Source organism: Osmerus eperlanus, chromosome 17, assembly GCF_963692335.1.
Source record: "Osmerus eperlanus chromosome 17, fOsmEpe2.1, whole genome shotgun sequence".
NCBI lineage: Eukaryota > Metazoa > Chordata > Actinopteri > Osmeriformes > Osmeridae > Osmerus > Osmerus eperlanus.
Genome location: NC_085034.1, coordinates 9,488,047 through 9,510,454, shown reverse-complemented (window position 1 = coordinate 9,510,454; position 22,408 = coordinate 9,488,047). Strand labels below are relative to the sequence as shown.

Below are 22,408 nucleotides of genomic sequence, written 5' to 3'. Positions count from 1 at the left end.
CAAGATTCGCCCAGGCAGAATCAGCGATGTTGCATGTCTGTCCTGCGTGACTAGCTGCAGTCCAACCAGCACTGCCCCCCCACCCCCCCCCCCCCACCCCCCCCCCCCCCAATCCTAATTAGCAGGATTGCGGGGACCCCGCCTCCTCTGCTGAAGCGTGGCCGAGCAGGGAGCCGTGACTGACAGCTGTGACATTTCTGATGGCGCACACCGCTCCCAGGTGTCGCCTCCCCCTCCCGCCCCCCCCTCCACCCCCCCCCCCCCCCCCCCCGCGCTCGTCCCCGACGCACCAGCTACTCCGATCCTGCCGCTGCCGCCGCCCTCTCCCCGTCTCTCGGGGAGACCCGGAAGCCGAGCGAGCGACGAATGAAAACGACGCAAGCGGGGGCGACGGGGACACACACGGAGGGAAGGGCGTCGGCAAACTTTTCCCCGTGACTTTTTTCTTATTACGATGATTTCCCTCGTCGAAATTCAGACCTCGTGGTGAACCACTGCATCCGGGATGGGTGTGGCGTTTGGGGGTCGGTTTTTATATCTCGTTCTGTCTCCGTGCGAAGGGGGTCAGGCAGGCAGGCGGGGGTTTCAGGGAGAGTGTGTGCGGGAGCAATGGGCGTGCTTTCATTCCGCAGTGAGTCGTACCCATTCAAATTGAACAGACAGACCCATTGGAGGCATTGTGTGAGAGGGTATGTGTTTGTATTTGCTGTTTGGCAGCTGGCAGCTTGGAGATTAAACCTGTTCTCCTCCTCTCTCTCCGTCCGCTGAGAGCAAGCTGTTGTCAGGACCAGGAACAACACAGCTGAACAGTAAAACACAACACCTCCTACACTATCACCATTATTATTTTGATTCAGAGCAGTGGTAAATCTTATTATAGAAGCGATAGACCAAAACATTCCTTCGAATACATAAATAAACAAATCTTCCCTTGAGGCCTGCATTTGACTCGCCCCGAAAACAAATCCAAATCTCAAATTTCCCTCCAATCTTGAGTTCCATACTGCTCGAAATCTGAGGAGGGAGAGGACTTTCAGATGGTCAGACGTCAACATCTGCCTTTCAGTCTGGAGGAGAGCCGTGAAACATTATTCACGGCGTGCAGTATGAGGTTGACGAGAAGCATTGTGGGGGCTGCTGGAAGGGCCCACAGACAGCTTCAGGGTTCAGTCTAGCTGCAGTGCATCCACGCAAAATATCTGACTAACCATCCCACTTGAGGCGTGCCCTGATCAAGTGCCAGTAACATCTGGTCAGGGTGCCGTGGCAACCGCATCCATCAAGGTAACACCACCCCACCCCCCCCCCCGCCCCCACCCCCACACAAACACACACACGGAAGAGAGAGCCATCTGTCGTCACCTCAGACCGACGCACAAGCAAAGACGCATGCACGCACGCACGCAAATAAACAAACAAACACAAGCGCTTAATGCTTGCCTCTTGATGGCGACCTGTGAGGTCCAAAAAAGACCTTTCCCCTCCAGGCTGATCTGTCTGTGTAGCTATGACAGTACCTGGGATGGATAATTAAATTGGCCGGCAACAGATAGCTCGGAATTACTCGGGAATGACTGTCACTCTGGCTTTTCATTAGTGGCCCTGGGGGTCCTGACTGGCTGTTGAGTGGCAGACATTGGCCACTTGGGGACAACTGCCAGATGACACTCCGACGTCATGTTCCAGGGCAGCATAGCTCCTTATCTGTCACGGTCGAAAGGGGGACAGCGGACTGAATTCCCAGGTGCTTCGTTGCTATGCGCGAGGTGTAAAATAGGTGGATGCTGCCATCACCATCTGTAGAAAACATGGCAGCACGTTTTTTTCCTGCCATTTGGGTTGCAAATGAACAGTAGCGGTGGTGATAATTACAAGTTGCGGGGTTTTTTCTGCAAGCGCCGGTCATTTTCGAAGAGTGCGGAATGCTTTCGGTGGAACGCGCAGGACGAGTGCTGTCGTGCGCCGAAGCCTTCACGCTGTACGTCGCCACCTTTTCGCTGCCTTCTGTGTTATCGATCTTCCCCCCCCCCCCCGCCTCCGAGACGGGATGCGCCGATGCGGCAGACTGACTCTTCACCTCCCCTGTAACTGTTAACGTCGAGCCGGCGGCCCCCCGGGGCACCCGTGCACCGAGCCACACACACACCAACCAAACGCACACTTCCCATCAACCCCTGCTTCCTGACAGGCTCTTTCAGCCTGCAGCTCGTCGGCATGGGGACAGTACCACCACACAGGAAGAGGAAAAATGTTGCAAGCCTTGTAAAAGCTCCGGCAAAATCAATGAATGATATATGCCACGTTCCAAAATGCGACACAAAAGGTGTTTTTTTTTGCTTGTCAGGAAGAGGGATTTGCTGCATTGATCGTTTAATGGAGCAGACTGAATAGCGAATCTTCTAGGGAACATTGAACAATGCTTAGTTCAGGAAGCGAGGTTGATATTGGATGCACCTACAGTCAGCCACACGCCTCAAAAGGACTCGCAAACAAATCTACACATTTGCAAAACATTCCTTTATTATAAATAAATCATTTGTATAAAAAACTGGCATGCTTCAACCATGGCATTGACAGATTCACAACCCAAGGCTACAATCCAACGAGCTGGCACAGGGGACAGCATCATCTTGAATGCAAGGTCGCACCACATGGGACGAGGATGAAAACATCTTCACAATCACAAAAATACTTACAGGTAGAATAACAACAAACATAATCCAGTCGCATAGGTTCCTATTTGTTTTCTTTTAGAATTCTTTTAAAACTTTGTTCTCTTAAATGTCTTTTCCCTTGCATCCCCTTTTTATATAACGTTTACACTGTTTGAATTTCTTTTGTTTTGTCATGTTTTTTTTCTTTTGTTTTGTCGTATATTTTTTTTCTTTATTCCAGATGTAGATAAAAGTGGACCGTGTGGCCCACAGCTCTTTTTTCTTCAGTTTCAGTCTCTTCATGAACAGTTTGTGATTGGGCCATTGTGCTAGGAACGGCAGGAGACAAGACACACTGATTGGCTGTTGGTCTGTGTGGCCCCGCCTCTCTGCGGTCGTGGGAGGGGTTTGGATGCGGAACAATACAAAATGTCTCATGCTTGGTTGCCCAGCGGGGGCCCCCTGTGTCCATCATCCAGTCAGCCAATCAGCTGCGTGTGACAGTTACTTTCGGGGTGGTCCCACCCCACCCCCGGGAGGCCCACCTCTTCCTCTCCGTCCTGCCTGGATCCCCATCAGATGGCATGGTTACTGTAGCTGACGTAGGTTGTCTTAGTTGATGAGGCTGCAGAGGGTGGAGGAACAGAAGGGGGAGGGGGAGAGATGGAGGGGAGGGAAGACCGGGGGGGTGAGAGATGGAGGGGAGGGAAGACCGGGGGGGTGAGAGATGGAGGGGAGGGAAGACCGGGGGGGTGAGAGTTGGAGGGGAGGGAAGACCGGGGGGGGTGAGAGTTGGAGGGGAGGGAAGAGAGGAAAGAGGGGAGGGATTGATGGAGGGGAAGGAAGAGAGGAAAGGGGTAGGAGAGATGGAGAGACAGAAGACAGGGAAAGAAAGAGACGGGCACGGAAGAGATTGGACGGTGAGAGAGGGGGGGGGGGGCAGTGAGCAGAGATGGGGGGGATGAGGAGAGAACAGAGAAAGAGAGACAGACCAGAGTTATTAAAGAAACAGACCTTATCTGCTCCACTGCACGGCTGCTGTGAGCCAGCCTCTGCACCTGTCGCAGCTTCTCCTCCCCAGGACCGCTCCACTGGAAATGCCAGCGTTTCCCCGCGCCCACCCACCCGCCTGCTCCCACTCCAACCAGCCCCCTCCCCCCCCCCCCCCCCCCTCCGCTTCTCCCTACAACAAACAACACACGGTCGGAATCTCACAGAAGCGTCACCGGGCGAAACGTCGGCGGGCAAAAGTAGGAGAGAGTCTTCGAAAAAAAATAACTCACTTGTTGGCAGAATTACATTACACTCTTCGGAGTCCAGTCAGCGGGTTTCGCTAATGGGCGACTAAATGAACTGTGACCCCCCCGCGCGCTGTTTTCACCCGGCAGACGGGGTGGAGACGGGGTGGAGGGGGGAGGGAGGGTGGAGGCGGAAAAATGCTGACGCGGCGAGCGGGGCCTGTGGGAACGTCAGGCTCCCCAGCTGTAACAAGGAATTACACACCTGGCGCGCCGGTACAAAGGGATCCGTTTAATTACCGCGACAACAGAAAAGCCGAAAACCTGTCGTCTAGCAACACTGCTTCACCGTGACGGGTTGTTATTCTTATTTCGTATTTCGTGGGCCCCCGCAAAAGAAAAGGAAAGTCAGGAAAAAAGATTTCCCTCCACACGCTGGTGGAGCTAGTGTGGGGGGGGGGGGGTGCGAGCAGAGCAAAGTGCTTCGAAGTGAGATCGGTTTGCTGACGGGATTGGAAAGCGAATTTTGGCATCGCTGTATCAAACAAGTTCTTCCAGTCTGACTGCTTTGTTAAGTCTGTAAAAAAAAAACACACACACAAAAAAAAACGGCAGCTGTAAAAATTCTTCCTCGCCTCCAAAACAGCATCCTCGGCGTGACAATTAAACGAACCAGTCGGGATTCGCCGAGGCACTTAGCCACGTTCGACTTGGACGTGGAACGCACGAGCCGCTTGCTTGCGAGCTGCCATGTCTACCGTCGTGTACGCGAGTCGGCACGTCGAAAATCCTCGCCCGTTTCAAAGAAATCCAAGATATGTGTAGGTAGAAAACATTGTGTCCGCTTACTCACTGTTGGTCTCCATGCTCTCGCAGAGCTCCGTCTTCACCTCGCCGTTGGGCCGGTCGCCGCCCTTGGAGCCCGCCAGCTTGCCCGTCATGGCGGCGGCCGTCACGATGGCCTTGAAGCTGCGCTTGCGCTTGGGGATGTTCTGCTCGGGGTGGAGCAGGATGACGTATACCTTGGGCATGTAGAGCATTCCCAGGGAGACGGAGGCGCTCAGGCTCAGGGAGATGGTCAGGGTGGTGGTCTGGATGTACATCTGGAGGAGGGGGGAGGGGGGGGGGGGGGAGAGATGGAGAAAGGGAGAGACGGGGGACAGGAAAGAGACAGGGAGAGAGGTGGGGAGAAAGGAGAAGCGATCGAGAAAGGGAGCGACGGGTAGGGAGGGGGAGAGATCGAGAAAGGGAGAGACGGGCAGGGAGATGGAGAGGTTTGGAACCCAACAGGTCGATCAAAAAAGGGGGAGAGAGCGAGGTGAGGCGGGAGAGTCGGAAATGAGAGAGAAAAGGGAGAGGTGACGCGTACACAGAGAGATGGGGCAGGGAAAAAGGTAGAGAGAGAAGGAGAGAGAGAGAGAGAGAGAGAGAGAGAGAGAGAGAGAGAGAGAGAGAGAGAGAGAGGCACAGATGTCAGTTCATTTGCCCATTATACCTTGTCGTTCTCCGTTCTCATCACCTGGCTGGACTGGTGGATAAGTCAACGCCCCCCCACCTGTCCCCTTCCTCACACACACACACACACACACACATTCTGAGGGGTTCCTCCCAGCGAGGCGCTGCCGCGCGCGTGTGCGCGTCTGGTACCCATCGGAGGGAGCATCTGTTTGCAGATGGCCGGTCACGCTTGGATACCGGCGTTCCGCTCGCGGAGCAAACAACAACAGTCTCCAGGAGGGAACGGGTTCCACGTGTACACACTCATCCCCTGGATCTCCCTCTTAATGAGGAACAAGGAGAAGGGGGGGATATTCAAGTGTTGTATTGTGCGTGGGGGTGTGGGTGTCTGGCCACGCAAACACTCCCACTCTCAGACCAGCGATAGGGAGACCGGCGGGGGGAGATACGCGGTCCTTCCCCTAGAAAGGACGGCGAGCCAGTCCCAGACAGAGCTAGAGAGAGACAGAGAGACACAGAGAGAGAGAGAGAGAGAGAGAGAGAGAGAGAGAGAGAGAGACAGAGAGAGACAGAGAGAGACAGAGACAGAGACAGAGAGAGTGAAAGGGAGAAATATGCCTGCTGAATTCGCTAACAGCCCAGTGACAGAAGCCGGACAGGCAGACGGCCCGACCAGGGGCGAGGGCCGAGAGTTAGAAGCACTTAGGACGCCACTGATATGAATGCCTTGTACAGCGCCAAGCTGAGGGCATGCATTATTTGGTACGACAGGGCATGATATCTTCTCACGCTCCTATCTTGTCACTCGACGGCGTCGCTCTCAAGGCATCCCTGAGGGATTCAGATAAGGGGTGTGTGTGTGTGTTTGTGTGGGTTTGTTTGTGTGATTGTGTGTGTGTGCTCACGCCCACGTGAGTGAGTGTGCCTGTGGTGTCTTTGCTCATGGATGTGTGTGGGTGCGTGACAAGCGTTCAGACTTTGCTGCTGGTGTGTGACTAGTCCTCTGCAGGCCAGCCCTGTGGAGTGTGTGTGTGTGTGTGTGTGTGCTACCAGGTCATTGATGCTCAGTTAATGCCTGTCAGCTGAAGTTAGCCTCACACACCTAGGCGTGAGCTATATATCTTCACATACTCATAGTCGCCTAGGTCACACAAGCACTGTGACATCACTCACACACACACACACATTCAGACACACACACACACGTTAGCTCAGTACAGGGTGTACCAGTAGAGGATCGCGTGGAGAGAAGAAAGACCCAGTAACAGTTATAGAACATCGCTACAGCTATCAGGAGCACTTGTCATCCAATCAGAGTGTGCGTGTGGGCGGGGGCACGTGCCAATGCGTCTGTGGGGCACGTGTGTCGCGTCGGAGATAATAGCAGGGCGTGCGGTCAAAAGCAAGATCGCAAACGGGGGCGAGGAGGGGTGGCGGGGGGAGAGGAGGAGGGGGGAGGAGGAGAGAAAGTGGGCGAGGTGGAAACGATGGATGGAAGGGATAGGATGGGGGGGAGGGGGGGGGGGGTCAACCTTGGAAACACTGACAGGTGACGGAGGGGCTACAAGATTGGACACAACCGTCGTCTTGAGAGATACAGAGATGGTGAGAAGGGGGGGGGGGGGGGGCGTTATAGAGAAGAACAGTGAGATCGAAAGTGAGCGGGAGGAGAGGAGGAGAGAGTCCCAATCCCTTCTTTCTAGCAGTGTGCTGCAGCTCTCTGGCTAAACAGTGGAGACAGAAGTCCACAGTACGACACCCTGGACCACTGAGCTATGGAGACATCTACAACAGACGCTACGAGAGACACACACACACACTCACACACACACACCCACACACACACACACACACTGCCTTCCTGCCTGTCCAGGTAACATAACACATCCACAGCGAATATGTCTCTTGCTGCCTAAGCTTCTGTGTGTGTGTGTGTATGTGTGTGTTTATTTCCCCTAACAAAGTCAAACAGAGAGCAGGCGATTAGGCACGCTCCAGTGCAACATTCATCCATAGACAGAAGGAGAGTGTGAGAGTGTGTGCGAGTGTGTGTGTTTGTGAGTGTGTGTGTGTGTGTGTGTGTGTGAGAGAGAGAGAGAGAATGTGTGTGTGTGTGTGTCGTTGGATCCATCCATCCACAGGCCTTCTGAAGTCCACTCTCTATCACCTGCTTAGAACCGGGTCACCCCAGGATAGACAGAAGAGACCTAACGAGAGAGGGGAAGATGGAAAGAGCAGCAGAGGAAGGGGAGGAGGAGGGGAGGGGTGCTGGAGGGGGGGAGGGGTGCTGGAGGGGGGAGGGGGGGGAATGGACGGAGCGGAAGGGGAGGAGGGGAAGAGACAGGGAGGGAACAGACAGAGGAATGGGAAGAAGGAAAGAAAGGATTTAAAAGAAGATGATCGGGGAAAGAGAGAGAGAGAGAGAGAGAGGGGGGGGGGGTGAAAGGCACAAACAGAGAAGGAACTCAGATGGAGGAGCGAGGGACGAGGGTGTAGCTCTCTGGCTGTATGTCTCGAATACAACTCCTGTTGGATAACACGCCACGCACGCGCACACGCTTACCCTGCCTCCGGCGTATTCGATACGATCCACTTTATATTACAAGTGTCTGGTACATAATTGTCTTTGTCTAGACTGGAGGACATGGGCTGGGATATGGGAGGCATTGCTACATCATTGAGAGCATTACAGTAACAAGCAGAGGTTTGTATCACACACACGCACACACACACACACACACTCAATACTCATCACACAGATATTATGACAAGGAGAAGGGAATTGCTCTTGAGAGCTCTAAACCCAGAGCTGGATTGAAGGAGTGTTTCTTATCACCTCACAATGGTCTCCCATTACCACCAAGGTCCTTCACCAAGTTGTTACGTCGGATTCCAAACTCTTGGGACACACACACACACACACACACACTTTGTAAGCCTGCCGTTATTTCAAGTACCGCATGCATTTTGGGATTGCAGGGCGACACTACGTCTGTGTTGCTGTTGCGGGCAGAGTCTTTCTGCACAAACTCTTGTAAACATGAACCTCTCCAGAGCAGAGACGGTTTCTATACCGTTACATCACTTCACTCACTTCTCCCCCGAAGCTCACCATTCAAGATACCTCCTCCCCCTGCAAGGATACAGGAATAGCCGGTGTGGTGTGGTGTGGTGGGTCAGATGAGGTGGTCATAGTATACCAGGGTGGAGGACCTGGAGCCGTTCACTCCATTCACTCAATTTACGCACACTTTGCACACTCGATATCGTACTTGGAGCCCCTCCCACGCCACCCGTGTTCAATCGGATGTGCTGCCCCCCCCCTCCAACACCGTCGCCGTGACGACCGACCGCGCGGCTCCGTGCTCGGCTTCCCTTCCTCTCTTGCTCTCTTTCTCGCCCCCGCGCCCACGCCGCCTGCTCGGTGTCATTTAACATTCCCTCCCTTGCCTTTGGGTAATGAGTTCAGGAGGTGCCCTTGAGAAGGGGCCTGGCCTCAAAAAAGGTTCCTTTTTTTCATTTTTTTTTTACGAGGTGACTTCGCCGACCGCCTCGGGGTCCTAAACTCATTCCCGACGCATTTGGAGTCCAGCCCCCATCGACCTCTCATCGACTTCTCTCCCCCCCCCCCCCGGAACTGTTCATCTTTTTAATCACTTGGGTCGGGTTACAACCCGCGTGGTGGGAGTTTTCAGTGCGACACGACAAATGACACAATAAATGGTGTCGTGAGACGAAGAAGAGAACGGCGGCGGTATCCACGACTACAGAGAGCGACCAGCGTGAAAGACGCACAGATGAAGAGACACTGGTGTGTGTTGCGAAATGCGTCGTTGCCCAAAAAAAATCTCCCCATTTTGTACACGTCGCACTTTCATTTGTCTGCTTGTGAATTCCCTCGTTCGTCATATACAGTGGATGGTGGACATGGACTGTGATAACATCCTGAATGAACAGTTTGTCTGGACAGTAATGATACTTTGGAAACTCGGACCTCTTTTATGACCTTGTAGCTCTGCTAAGCTTAGTTGTGTCTCGGTAGAGTGCACTTTGTTTCCGCGAGCGTGTGACCTGAGTGCGTGTGCTCGTGTACGTTCCGGGGGGAAGGGAGAGAGAGAGAGCAGGGCGGGATTTAGTTAATAGGCCAATGGAGCAAAAGATAGCCGCTCATCATTAAATCATGATGCCGTGTTTGTGTGTGTGAGAAGGGAGAGTGTAATGCCAGGGGAGGGATGGAGTGTGCAACGGAGGAGAGAGAGTGTGTGTGTGTGTGTTCCAGCAGGAAGAGTGTGGTTGTGTGTGTGTGTGTGTGTGTGTGTGTGTGTGTGTGTGTGTGTGTGTGTGTGTGTGTGAACCAGCGCAGACGGAAGCAGCAGCCCAATCTTTCACAAGGAGGAAATCTCCAAAATTGTTCGGTGACTCTCTACAGTAGGATGGATTCTAACCATACATTCTTACAATGACCATGCCAGCCGTCTCACTTAGGGGATAGCGGCAAGCAGGTGTTTTTGGTTGTACGTCTAGGTTTGAGGGAGTGTTTTGAGGTGGTCAAATGCCCATTACAACCTCTGCTAAGACAACATCGCTGGCGATGTTGCTCTCTCTCCTTCGTTGTTTCCCCTGCTCTCGTGCTTGCCTATTGTTGACCTTTGCTGGCTTCTTCTCCTCTATCCTTTGCATCCCCTCCTTATCTGGAACATTGCCTTTTCTGCTCTTCTCCGTGCCTTTTCTCTCCCTTACTCAGTTTCCTTCCATCCCTCCCTCTTCTTCTACTACTTTATTGAAATTATTAATTAATTAAAGTATTAATCTCTCTCTCTCTCTCTCTCTCTCTCTCTCTCTCTCTCTCTCTCTCTCTCTCTCTCTCCTCCCCCCCCCTCTCTCTCCACAGTACAGCAGAGAGCAGGCCGGTGAGAGCCCAGTCCAGTCAGATTATGTTGAATTGATGGCCGTGCTCCTCTCTCCCGGTAAAGACCTGGGCGGTCTCCCCCTCATTCAGATAATAGATCCTATATTCAGATTAAAATCTCTGAGAGGAGGATGACGAACGGCCGGGCCCGTTACCTGCACGGGGATCAGCTCGGCCCCGTGCATTTACCCTGCATTCAGGAGAGCGGGAGGGTAAATGAGAGATTGATATCAGCATGTTAAAGGTCACTCACATACGCGGTACTGACACACACACACACAGACACAGTAGACACACACACAGACACAGTACACACAGACACAGTACACACACACATATATACACAGTATTCACACACACACTCACAGTACTCGCACACATACATGCACAGTGCACACACACAAACACACATATTCACAGTACTCACACACACATCCAGGCAATGTAATCTGTCTCACACACACATACATTCACAGTACACACACACACAGGCACCCAACCACACAGGCAATCAAATATACACACTCACATACGGCAATCCTCATGCATTTCTTGCGCACTTTCTGTTGAAGGTGTTTTGGGTTTAATTGGAAAAGCACTACAGTGAATCCAGTTGGAAGAGATTATCTCTGTTGGAAGGTTGTGTTCAGGGGTTCTGTTTGGTTCTTCCTTCTCTGTTTCGTTCTCTTACATCTCTCCCTCATGCCGTTTCTCTCTCTCTCTCTCTCTCTCTCTCTCTCTCTCTCTCTCTCTCTCTCTCTCTCTCTCTCTCTCTCTCTCTCTCTCTCTCTCTCTCTCTCTCTCTCGTGTTTACCATACTGGTAAACACAAATGGCAACAATCAAATACAAATAGAGAAAACATGTCATTGACAAAACACAACCACTCAAACTTGATTTAACTTTTTTCAAATGATGTGACACAACCAATATAAGCCAGTTCAGAGAGCAAACAGGTTGTGTTCAGGGGTTCTGTTTGGTTCTTCCTTCTCTGTTTCGTTCTCTTACATCTCTCCCTCATGCCGTTTCTCTCTCTCTCTCTCTCTCTCATCTCTCTCTCTCTCTCTCTCTCTCTCTCTCTCTCTCTCTCTCTCTCTCTCTCTTGTTTACCATACTGGTAAACACAAATGGCAACAATCAAATACAAATAGAGAAAACATGTCATTGACAAAACACAACACTCAAACTTGATTTAACTTTTTTCAAATGATGTGACACAACCAATATAAGCCAGTTCAGAGAGCAAACAGGTTGTTGAAGTTGGGAAAATATTGCTTGTGATGTCGACAAAGTGCTCTGGCCTGACCCAGCCCAAAGACAAGAAGAAGCACATTGATCACATGTTTACTCCTTAGATTTTTGTCCCTTTTACTGTAGTATTGTATACTGTAGTACAGTGCATTGTAGGCTGTATACTGTACAATGAACAAATTGTATGGCCCTGAACATTGTGCTTTCCATTTGTTACAGTAACAGTACTGAGTGCTCAATAGATTTGGACTGGTTGCAGGTTCATATCAACAAAGAACAAGAGTGAGTTGTTAGCAGTGAGATGCAGGGTACAGTACTGTATAGGGGTACAAGGAGGAGAAAGAACAAAAAAAATTGCAAAGAGCAAAGCAGAGTAGTAATTTCTGATACATTTTGAGCTACTATGATAGAACATGTTGTCGTTCATCAAAAGACAATGACGGATAAATATGAAATTTGTTTTGAGATTACGTAAAAATGTACTTCTCCTTGAGAACTATATGTTTTGAACAATGTGTTTTCATTTTTTGGGGGTATTGTTTACTGACTGCTTGATAGTGTATATCATTTTGATCACTTTGTTTATGATTTGAGAGCAGTGTTTGATTTTGAGCACAGGTAAATCTGTTTTTAAAGTTTCATTTTGCAAGAGAATTCAGAGGTTTTGTAAATAGTGCTTGAAGATGAGGTTTTGTGTTTACAGTTTTGAGAAAATGTGTGACTGTTTCAAGAATGTGTTTTAGCAATTGTGAAAAACTGTATCTATTGAGTCGTATTAACTCGCTCCTCTAATGTGGCTATGGCCCGTCTAAAGAGTAAAGGTGTTTGTGCTCATTGAGCGTGATCGACTGTAAATGTCAAAGTGCACGACGTTCTTTCACACCCCCGTGAAGTGAACGCGCACACGCATGCGCTCCCTCGGAGCGGGGATGAAGGAGATGATGCTTTCCAAGAGCAGTGTCGTCTCAGTGTCGTCTCGACGTGTTCTCTGAGGATAACTTAAGCGTCTGAACACCTACGCTGTCAGCGTCGAAACGTTTGCCGGCTGCGCGTTCCACCTTCTGAACGCGTTGCGTTTAGCGAGGGGGAAATGCTCGCGTCGCATTGGCTAAGAACCTCCAGCAAACCTACTCTCATATGGACTCTTCCTTAAGACTGTCATGTCTGCAGGTCTATTGAATTCACCTCATCCGGTGTGTCAGAATACCAAACTCAGCCAACATACTGACTTCAAAGGGATTTGCTCAATCATACTATTTAGAATTCCGTTTTTGTCTCCCCTGAATGTCTACAGCTCCAAATCTACCTTTCCTTTTGTTTGTGTCTTGTTGTATGGGTTTGAGCATGTCCTTTTGTTTCCTGTGGTTGTATTTGTTTGCGTTCCTGCATTGGTGTGTGGCTCCGTAACTGGGTGTGTCTATCGCTGTACTGCATGTGCCTGCCCGCCTGTGTGTGTGTGTGTGTGTGTGTGCAGTGTGCGCGCAGCCAAGCAAAGGAAAACAAAAGCTGTTTGCTGTTGTTTTTTGGAGGACTTCACTCCTACCCTGCCACTCCGGAGCTGAAAAGTGTGCCACGCTGTTTGCCTGGTGTCTAATTGGGAGATCCGGGAGAGAGAGTGTCAGCTTGCGAGCTGACGGAGGGAGGAGAACAGAGGAGGAGAAGGAGAGGAGAGCAGTAAACGGGTAATGATGCTTTAATGAGAATCTGTCTCAGGCGGAGGGGTGGGGGGGCGGAGGGGTGGGGGGGCGGAGGGGTGGGGGGGGTAGAGGGGGGGAAGGGGGGGAAGGGGGGGGGGGTGGCGATGCACGTCTCCTCTTCTTCACTTCTATTTTTTGATCAGCTCCTGCCCCCACCTTCTCCCCCCCCCCTTCTTCCTCTATCCTCTTTACCTTTTCTCCTCTCCTCCCTTCCCCTCTTGTATTGTTTCCTCCCCTCCCCTTCCCTCCTCACGCCTCTGCCATCGTCTCCCCTGTCTTATTCTCTCCTCTCCCCTTCATCTCTCTTTCCTCTCCCCTTCCTGTCCTCTCTTTTCCTCCCCTCCTCTCCCTCTCCCTCTCCTCTCCTCTCCTCTCCCTCTCCTTCTCCTTCTCCTTCTCCTTCTCCTTCTCCTTCTCCTCTCCTTTCCCTCTCCTCTCCTTCTCTCCTCTCCTCTCCTCTCCCTCTCCTTCTCCTTCTCCTCTCCTTCTCCTTCTCCTTCTCCTTCTCCTTCTCCTCTCCTCTCCTCTCCTCTCCTTCTCTTCTCCCTCTCCTTCTCCTTCTCCTTCTCCTTCTCCTTCTCCTTCTCCCTCTCATTCTCCTTCTCTTCTCCCTCTCCTTCTCCTTCTCCTTCTCCTTCTCCTCTCCTTCTCTTCCCTCCTTTCCCCTTCGCTCCTCACCAGTGCCACTTCTAAATCACATACTGCCTTTGTTCCTCAACAATGGTAACCTAAAACCGTGACAAACCAACACATGGTGAGACAGAAAACCACACGGTCCATTGTTCGCACCTCGTGTGCATGTACACACTTTATATTACCCTATTGTAGGATGGGGAAGCACTTCCCCTGAGCCCTGCTGAGCTGAATTGTTTATCTACAGGCTGTGGACACACACGCACACTGTACAGCTCCTGCTATATAGACAGCCACACACTGTGTACTCAAACATACACACACTTAGGTGCCAGTGACCATTTACACTGTTTTATTCAAGTAAGCCTTTCCTAAATACACACACACACACACACAGACACTAGAACATCAACACACACACAGAGGCACACGCACACAATCAATCACAAACTCTGACAAGAGTGAGTCCCATGTTGGTGCTGACAGTGGATGCAGTCACCCAGACAGGCTGACCTCTGCTATTCATGTGGGAGAGACGAGGCTTTGGAGAGAGTGGTATCTGGTATCTCCCAATATTCAATCACTCCACCAAAACATCCATCCCACTGTTCCACACACACGCTCTCCTTAAATTCAACCCCTCTCATCTTTTTCTCAGGGAAACTGCGTAAGCCCACACCTCATCCAGCACCGCTCTCTTCCTCACACACAGTCATGTCTCACACACACACACACACACACACACACAGACAGACACACACACCCCTCCCACTCACCCTCTCGGCCGACTGCGAGGTGCCGAAGAAGATGGGGATGAAGGCCAGCCAGATGATGCAGGTGGTGTACATGGTGAAGCCGATGGGCTTGGCCTCGTTGAAGGTCTCGGGCACGCCCCGGGTCTTGATGGCGTACACGGTGCACGTGACCATCAGCAGGATGGAGTAGCCCAGCGAGCAGATGAGCGACAGGTCGGAGATGTCGCACTTGAGGACGCCGCGCGCCGCCGCCGGCTCCTGCGTGCGCTGCTCGCCGTAGTCCACCACCGTGTGCGGCGGGTCGGCAGCGAACCACACGAACACGCCCAGCAGCTGCACGGAGATGAGCGACGAGGTGATGGCGAGCTGCGACGCCGGCGAGATGAAGCGCGGCGCCGTCACCGACTTCTGGCCCTGCTCGAAGATGCGGTGGATGCGGTTGGTCTTGGTGAGCAGCGCCGCGTAGCTGAAGCACATGCCCAGGCCCAGGAAGACGCGGCGCAGCGAGCACACGCCCACGTCGGGCGCGGCGATCATCAGGAAGGTGATGGCGTAGCACAGGAAGATTCCCGTCAGCAGCACGTAGCTCATCTCGCGGCCCGACGCCCGCACGATGGGCGTGTCGTTGTGGCGCACGAAGGTGACCACCACGAAGGTGGTGGCCACGATGCCCAGGACGGAGATGAAGACGGGGACCACGGCCCAGGGCGAGTGCCACTCGAGCTTGACGACGGGGATGGGCTGGCAGGCGGTGCGGTTGCGGTCGGGGCGCTGCTCGTACGGGCAGAGCTCGCAGAGGAACTCGCTGGCCTGGAAGTGGTAGCCCTCGCAGCGCTCGCAGTGCCAGCAGCACGCCACGCCCTTCACCACCTTCTTGCGCTCGCCGGGACGGCACGGCACGCTGCACACCGACGCCGGGAGGGACGGGTCGCCGGACCGCCACCGCATGGCCTCCACCTTGGGGGGGGGGGGGGGGGGAAGGGGGGAGGGGGGGACAGGAGAGAGAAGAAGAGATGAGGAGGGGAGAGAAGCCGGAGATGGCTAAGACGTGTCGGCGTGAGAGTGGTCGCTCCACACGTTCACTGTAATAAAAGGATAGATTTACCGTAAAAAAAGAAATATATATGTGTGTGTAAAAAGTGATTCCACGCAGCTAAGTTATTTTTTTTCTATACTAGGTTAAGTACTTGGTTATGGCACTCGACTAATTCCCCTTTATCTGTAAATGCATTACGGTAACGCACTTTTTCTTTTACGTCAAATCCAACATTTCTTTTTTGGAGATTGCAACGACAGTCGCTGAACAGGTTTTTCAATTCTGCCGCTGAATACATGACAGAGTTCTAGAGTTTGATTCTCACTGTCCTTGGACCAGGGCTGGACAGGCCCTGTGAGACCAGACAACAGGGCCACCCGCTCCTTTACTCCAGCACCCGATCTGCTCCTTTGAACACTGGGAGGCTACGGGGCGGGGGAGGGGACAATTAGCACAAGCTGGATTTCTGCTGCTCCCTGTAAGGCTGGCAGAGGAAATGTTGGAGTGAAGTCAAAGTGGCTGGCGCCATTTAGATTGTAATCAGATCTGGCAATATAGGACATCTGTGTGTGTGTGTGTGTGCATGTGTGTGTGTCTGGCAGTGTTGCCAGAGTTACTTTGAAAAAGTAACTTAGTTACGTTACAGTTACTTGATTTTAAAAGTAACTTAGTTACTGTACAAGTTACTTGATTTTAAAAGTAACCTCAACATAAAAATAGGTGCGTTCGACTTCATGCAGCACCGGCGGCGCTGCATGAAATCGAACGTCTCTATAAGTTTGACTGTGCAGTGCTGCGACTCCAAATGTTTCTTCAAATTTGACGTTGTGTTTTTGTAGCTTGATAGCACTTTGTCGCCACCGGCACAGAGTGTACAACGAACCTTGATATTCCCATCTTTAGCTGACAAATACTCAAAATAGTGATGTATTTCCAACTCGAAAATGCGCATCTCTCTCTCTCCTGCTACATTGTTGTTTGTGTCGCTGAGTGGTAGGTCTATGTATATACACGTGACGTGACCCTCGTGCTGAAAACGTGACTTAATTGTCGCATAGGCTTAACTCCCAGAGACGCAAGAAGAAATCAAATATATATTTTACTATTAATGACAAAATAGTAACGCACAGTGACTTGGACAAGTAACTTTAATCTGATTACTGGTTTGGAAATAGTAACGCGTTAGATTACTCGTTACTGAAAAAAGTGGTCAGATTAGAGTAACGCGTGGCATCACTGGTGTCTGGTGTGTGTGCCTGTGTGTGTGTGTGTGTGTGTGCGCATGTGTGTGCATGTCTGAGGACTAAGTCTCAGTGGTTTATGCATTGCCAAGGGCAGGCGCGTTGCTAGACATAAAACTTGTAGGGGCACAGGCCCCTACTCATTATATGTACAGTGCAGGGATACAAGTTTGATATCAGATTTGGTAGGGACATATACCTACCAGGGTTAGGGACAATAGTTCATGCGAACGCACGCCAATATTTATACAGATAAAAAAAATTGAGCTTCATGTAGGCTAATATAATATGTTGGTCTCATGTTGTTATTATGTTTGAGTCAAAATAAGATGATCGGTTGGCCTATTATTGAGAAATTGTCTTTAGTTTTGTGATGTTTCCTTAGCCTACTTCAATTCTGACTTGTGTGCCGAGTCCGACACCTGGACTTGTGTGCGCGCTGCAGTGGCTATTACAGCAAGCACAGAAGAGCTCACCGACATGGAAGTCTGCAGGCGTTGATTGGGATACTGTGTTTCTTTTTCTGGGATTATCAATCTAAATGAATGCACTGACTAATAAAGTTAATAGGTAAAACCAAAATAATCCAAACAAATTACTGGGGCACACCAGATTTATATTGGCGGACATGCCCCAGTAAAAAGGGTCTAGCGACGGCCCTGGCCAAGGGGGCTCGATAAATGGAACTTGTCTCTCTTTCTCTCACACGGACACAGAAACCAGTCCAGCACAACCAAACTAGAATAATCTGTTTGCCTCTGGAAGGATCTGCCAAGAGACGACACATACAAAAATAGAGAATTTGTTTATTTATCAACGCTGGGTCAAACTTCACAAGTTGGCCAAACTTCATTGTACGAGATGGTTGAGTTGTCGTTCCTGTGGCTGTTGCTGTGGTTGTTTCCTGTGCTGTTTGTGTATTTTTAGTATTTTTTATTTCGTTTTGCCCTTCTGTTTGTTGGTTCTTTCTGCATCGCTGGGCAGAAGCTCGTGCCTAAACGCCAACCGCAGCTCATAAATTACACGCTCCCCCAAACAAATTACAGGGAGGCGCGGGGCCTCGCCTGCTTTTAATTACCCCACAGAAGAAGAAAAGAATGCTACCCCCCCCTCTGAAGCCTGCTACTAATTAGACGCATCGGGCCCATATTTAAAAAAGCATGTCAGGTAAAATTTGAGTGTGTCCAGTCCACCCCCCCCCCACCCCCCCCCCCCGCGCGGATAATATTGACCTGAGGAGTGGGGTGTGACAGGGGTGAAGCTAATGACGACTAAACAACGAGCATTCGACTGCGTTTGCGGATAACGGCGACGTCATGCTGCAGATGCAGCGAAACAGTGCGGAGCGGGGGGGAAAGCAGAAGCCATGTTTGCTCTCTCTCTCTCTCTCTCTCGCTCAACTTTCTGAACCCACGTACACACCGTCTCTCTGACTCTGAAACACACACGCGCGCGCGCACACACACACGGGCTTCCACACGCACACACACACACACACAACTGGGACAGGCTGATTTATTCCCCCTAGAGAACGCTCAGTCTACCTGTTGTTTTGATAGTGTCAGAGCGTGTGTACATGTTCTCTCTCCGAGGGTGTGCGCGTGTGATTTATTTCTGTGTGTGCGCGTGCGTGTGGTTTCTCAGTCAGTCAGGCGGTAAGCATTACTCTCCCATTAGTCTCCTCGTCTTCCCTCCTGCTGCCTAATGAAGTCCTGAGTGTATATCTTTCACTAACCAATGAAAACGCCTGAGGTGTGTGTGTGGGCGCGGCCCCCCCCCCCCCGCGCGCGTGTGCACGCACGCACGCTCACAAACACCGAAACAACTCAGGGACATTGTGAGAAGATTGACCCCAATTATCTGAGTAGACGCTAGGAGCCGGAGAGAGCCAGGTCCCACCAGCCCCTCTCTGTCTCGTCCTCGTCCCGTCCTGACACCGATTCAGCCGGAGGGGAAGTACCCATCCCCCCCCCAAGCACAGAAAAGCCTTTCCACCGTTCTGTGTTCATATCTTAGCTCCTTATCCTTTTCATGTTCCTGTTAAATTTGCCTGAAAACGCCTAAACAGCATACCCAAAGTAAATTGGAAGCTGTTCTTGAACCATTTGGAGTACATGCATGTAAATGATCTCTTTTGAAAGCTGACACTCTGAAGTTATGTCCCCTGTTGTCAGGACCCCTGTCAGTCCTTTTAGTGTTGAGTAATAGAAGCTTGAACACAAGGAAAGTGAAAATTTATATTTCCGCCTAGATTTTGTTTTGAAAACAGAGGCCTGAATAGGCCTAGAGGTGGTAGGTATTATCTGGAAGACTAAATTGGACCACAGGTTGAAGCCTTACCCAATTCAAATCAAAAGTCAAACATAATACCACAATATATTCATATTTGACACATGTTTTTATAAGAGTACATCCAGGAATTTTCTAAAAGGGTCTTTTGGAGACTCCAAAATGACCCTTTGTAACCAAGGTCAAGGTCAAATAAAAAGGTATTATTTTTCATAATTGTTATCTCTGGCCCATCTCTGGTACTTAGAAATATCATATATAATAGCTAAATCCCTAATTAGTAATACTGAAACACAAAAACTGAAGCATGAACACATTGGAGTGCTTTATCTGATTCCAAGGATTGGCGCACAAAGAACACTGATTCTGTCAACCATATTGCGCAATCGACTGTTATTTTGAAGGCTCCACAGACGCATACAAATGAGGTATTGGCATTTTCAGCTAGCTGTCAGCTACAAGGCTAACGAGCTAATTTCAGAGCCAGTCGAAGCCAGTTCGAGAAATTTGTTTAGAACGAGTGTGGGGGGGGGGGGGGGGGGGGGCGGGGGGGGGGGGCAGGACGCACAGACTAGTTGGCTTTAGAGGGCTGTCAACGGGGCATGGAAGCTCCTATTGGGTCGAACAAGGTGTCAATCAAAGGGGAGGGTTCAACGGACATTTTGAGACCTTCATTTTGTAAATACTCCGTTGATAAACCGGAGAAAATAACACTTTTATGTGAACAAGTTGTTTCTTCCGTCGGCTAACATTGCATAATGAACAAAGATAATGGCTATTCATGAACGTAAAACATTGTATTTGGACGAATTACTTACATGGTTAGATACTTTGAACCCTTGGGACTTACGCAGATCAAGTTTTGATGGCATGATTTGCACACCTGGACCTATTTGAACAACTTAGGGTGAGTACAAACTTTTTTCTTTGGCATTGTTGAAGGAATGTTCACCGGAAAAAGACGTTGACTTTGCTTGCTATTGGCGACTTGATCTTGAATTGGTTTATTTCAATGGAAGCACAAGAATCGTAGCTTTCAACGATGTATAACATGTGTAGCGTCTAAAAAATATATTTGTTAGAATTTAGTGCGTCGTAACTGAGGAAGGGGGAGGCAGCATTTTGTCTCGCCGGCGAAACAGGAGCGTAAACAGGTTATACCCCAAATGTCATCGTTTCTATCATTCTTTATGACTTTTCATACATGTTGAGTCCAACACAGACAAACACCGTGCAGATGTCGCGCACGCAGTGCTGTATGCCAGTCGATAAGTCAAACGTGGCTCTTACTTCCAGATGCAGCTTGTTGGTCCAGGTTCCGATGGCGCGGTACTCGGCGGTGGAGCGGTTGGTGATCTGGTACTGGAAGATGTCGTAGCGGCCGGGGGCGTCGCCGTTCTCGTTGAACACCACCGGCGTCCCGGCGCTTCCTGTGAGACAGAGACGTTAGCAGGAGAGAGAGAGAGAGAGAGAGAGAGAGAGAGAGAGAGATGAAGAGAGAGAGAGAGAGAGAGAGAGAGAGAGAGAGAGAGAGAGAGAGACGTTAGCAGAGAGAGAGAGAGCAAGAGACGTTAGCAGAGAGAGAGAGAAGAGAGAGAGAGAGAGAGAGAGAGAGAGAGAGAGAGAGAGAGAGAGAGACGTTAGCGAAGCGGGCCTCTCATGAGAGAGGAGGGGGGGGGGGTGCGTTATTGAAATTCCCGTCTGGGTGTTTTTGTGAGCCTGAGCCGTCTGACGGAATGTTCTCTTTGGGAGGTGAACGAGGAGCGGGGGAGGGAGAGAGAGAAAGAGAGAGAGAGAGAACAAGGGAGGGGATGAAGAGGGAGAGTGGTTGACAGATGCATTGTGCAGCCGTGAGGTAATGAACGAGGAGCACTCCTGTGGGGCAGAGCAAAGCCATTACCCAGGATCCCTGCACACACACGCGCGTGATGCATGATTCATAGACAAACCCCTACACCGCTTACACACACACACACGCACACACACTGTGTCCGGGCTGGCCAGCCAGGTACCCAGTCTACAGCGCAGCCTCAGCCACTCCCGGTCAGCACCATGGACAGCACCGCTGCCTCTGCAGCAGGATCACACCAGCTCTCCAGGTCAGCACCATGGACAGCACCGCTGGCCTCTGCAGCAGGATCACACCAGCTCTCCAGGTCAGCACATGGACAGCACCCCTCATCTTGGCAGAAACTAAGAATAGGCACAGCCAGAGGAAGTATTTCTGTCCTGCCAAACTGGCGTTTTTGTGAGACTGCCTGAATTCTCTCCCCTCTGTCAGCCTCTTCTCTGGAATGTTCCAACCCACAGACAGCCAGCTTACGTCATGTTAAAAAAGAGTTGTTAAAAAGGCCCATGGACGTCGACATGGAGCTTCGCACATCCTCACTTCGCGGGCAACGTAACTTCAATGACCAAACTTAATCTCTCCTGATTGGACTACCTCTACGTGACCCTGCACACCCCAGTCACCTGGGTGTGGGTATTATCGGACGTCTTAGCAGTCTTGCCCTCCGAATGCTCTTCCCACGTCCTCAGCTTGGCTTGGCTTCAGCAGTGTTAATAGAGTGAGTGTACAACCTGGGGCCAGGGGTAAAGCTAGCCCTAAACCAAACACACACACACCAAAACAAACCCGCACACGTACGCGCTTAAACACATAGCCGCTGACAAGACTGCCAAGAGAATACAGAGTACCAGATCTGCACAGGGGCTCCGGTTGTTCTAAACGGATCCCCTTTCATGGATAAGAACCATATCCAACTGTGATCTGGGCCCCGGTCCAGACGCCAGGCCATGGTGTCTAAATCGTGCTGAAAGTGAGAGGGTTTGGTAGGATAAGCTCAGCTTCCCCTGTAACCTAGACCCTTGCTAGAAAGGCAGGGATGCAGGCCAAGGCAGGGAGACGTGGGGTTCCACCCACCATCCCCCAGGGCCTGGTTCTGGACCAGTTCACTTTGTAAGCAACCTGAACCTGGAAGGAGGGAATGGATCCAAAACTGACATGAGATCAGAGTCCACAGGGGACCTGGTAATGCTGCTGAGAGATAAACACTGCAGTGCCTGCCAAGGCAGAGAGGCAGGGAGAGAGAGAGAGAGAGAGAGAGAGAGAGAGAGATGAGAGAGAGAGAGAGAGAGAGAGAGAGAGAGAGAGAGAGAGAGAGAGAGAGAGAGAGAGGTCCAAAGTTTCAGAAGTTTCCAATTAGTGACAGATCTGCTCGCTGTTATGACAGTGAGATGCAAAAACA

At 50.9% G+C, this 22,408-nt stretch overlaps 1 protein-coding gene across 1 annotated transcript in view; it reads right to left on the bottom strand.

Annotated features, from left to right (window-relative positions):
- Window positions 1–2,498: 2,498 nt before the first annotated feature.
- grm8a (glutamate receptor, metabotropic 8a) overlaps window positions 2,499–22,408 on the bottom strand; it is a 61,431-nt gene continuing 41,521 nt past the window's right edge. Inside the window, exons 5-8 of the mRNA XM_062483667.1 lie at window positions 20,451–20,590; window positions 14,616–15,551; window positions 4,746–4,995; window positions 2,499–3,279 (exon numbers count right to left, since the gene is read on the bottom strand). Coding sequence (XP_062339651.1) covers window positions 3,230–3,279; window positions 4,746–4,995; window positions 14,616–15,551; window positions 20,451–20,590 — 1,376 coding nt within the window. The 3' untranslated portion in view covers window positions 2,499–3,229. The remainder of the gene's footprint in view (window positions 3,280–4,745; window positions 4,996–14,615; window positions 15,552–20,450; window positions 20,591–22,408) is intronic.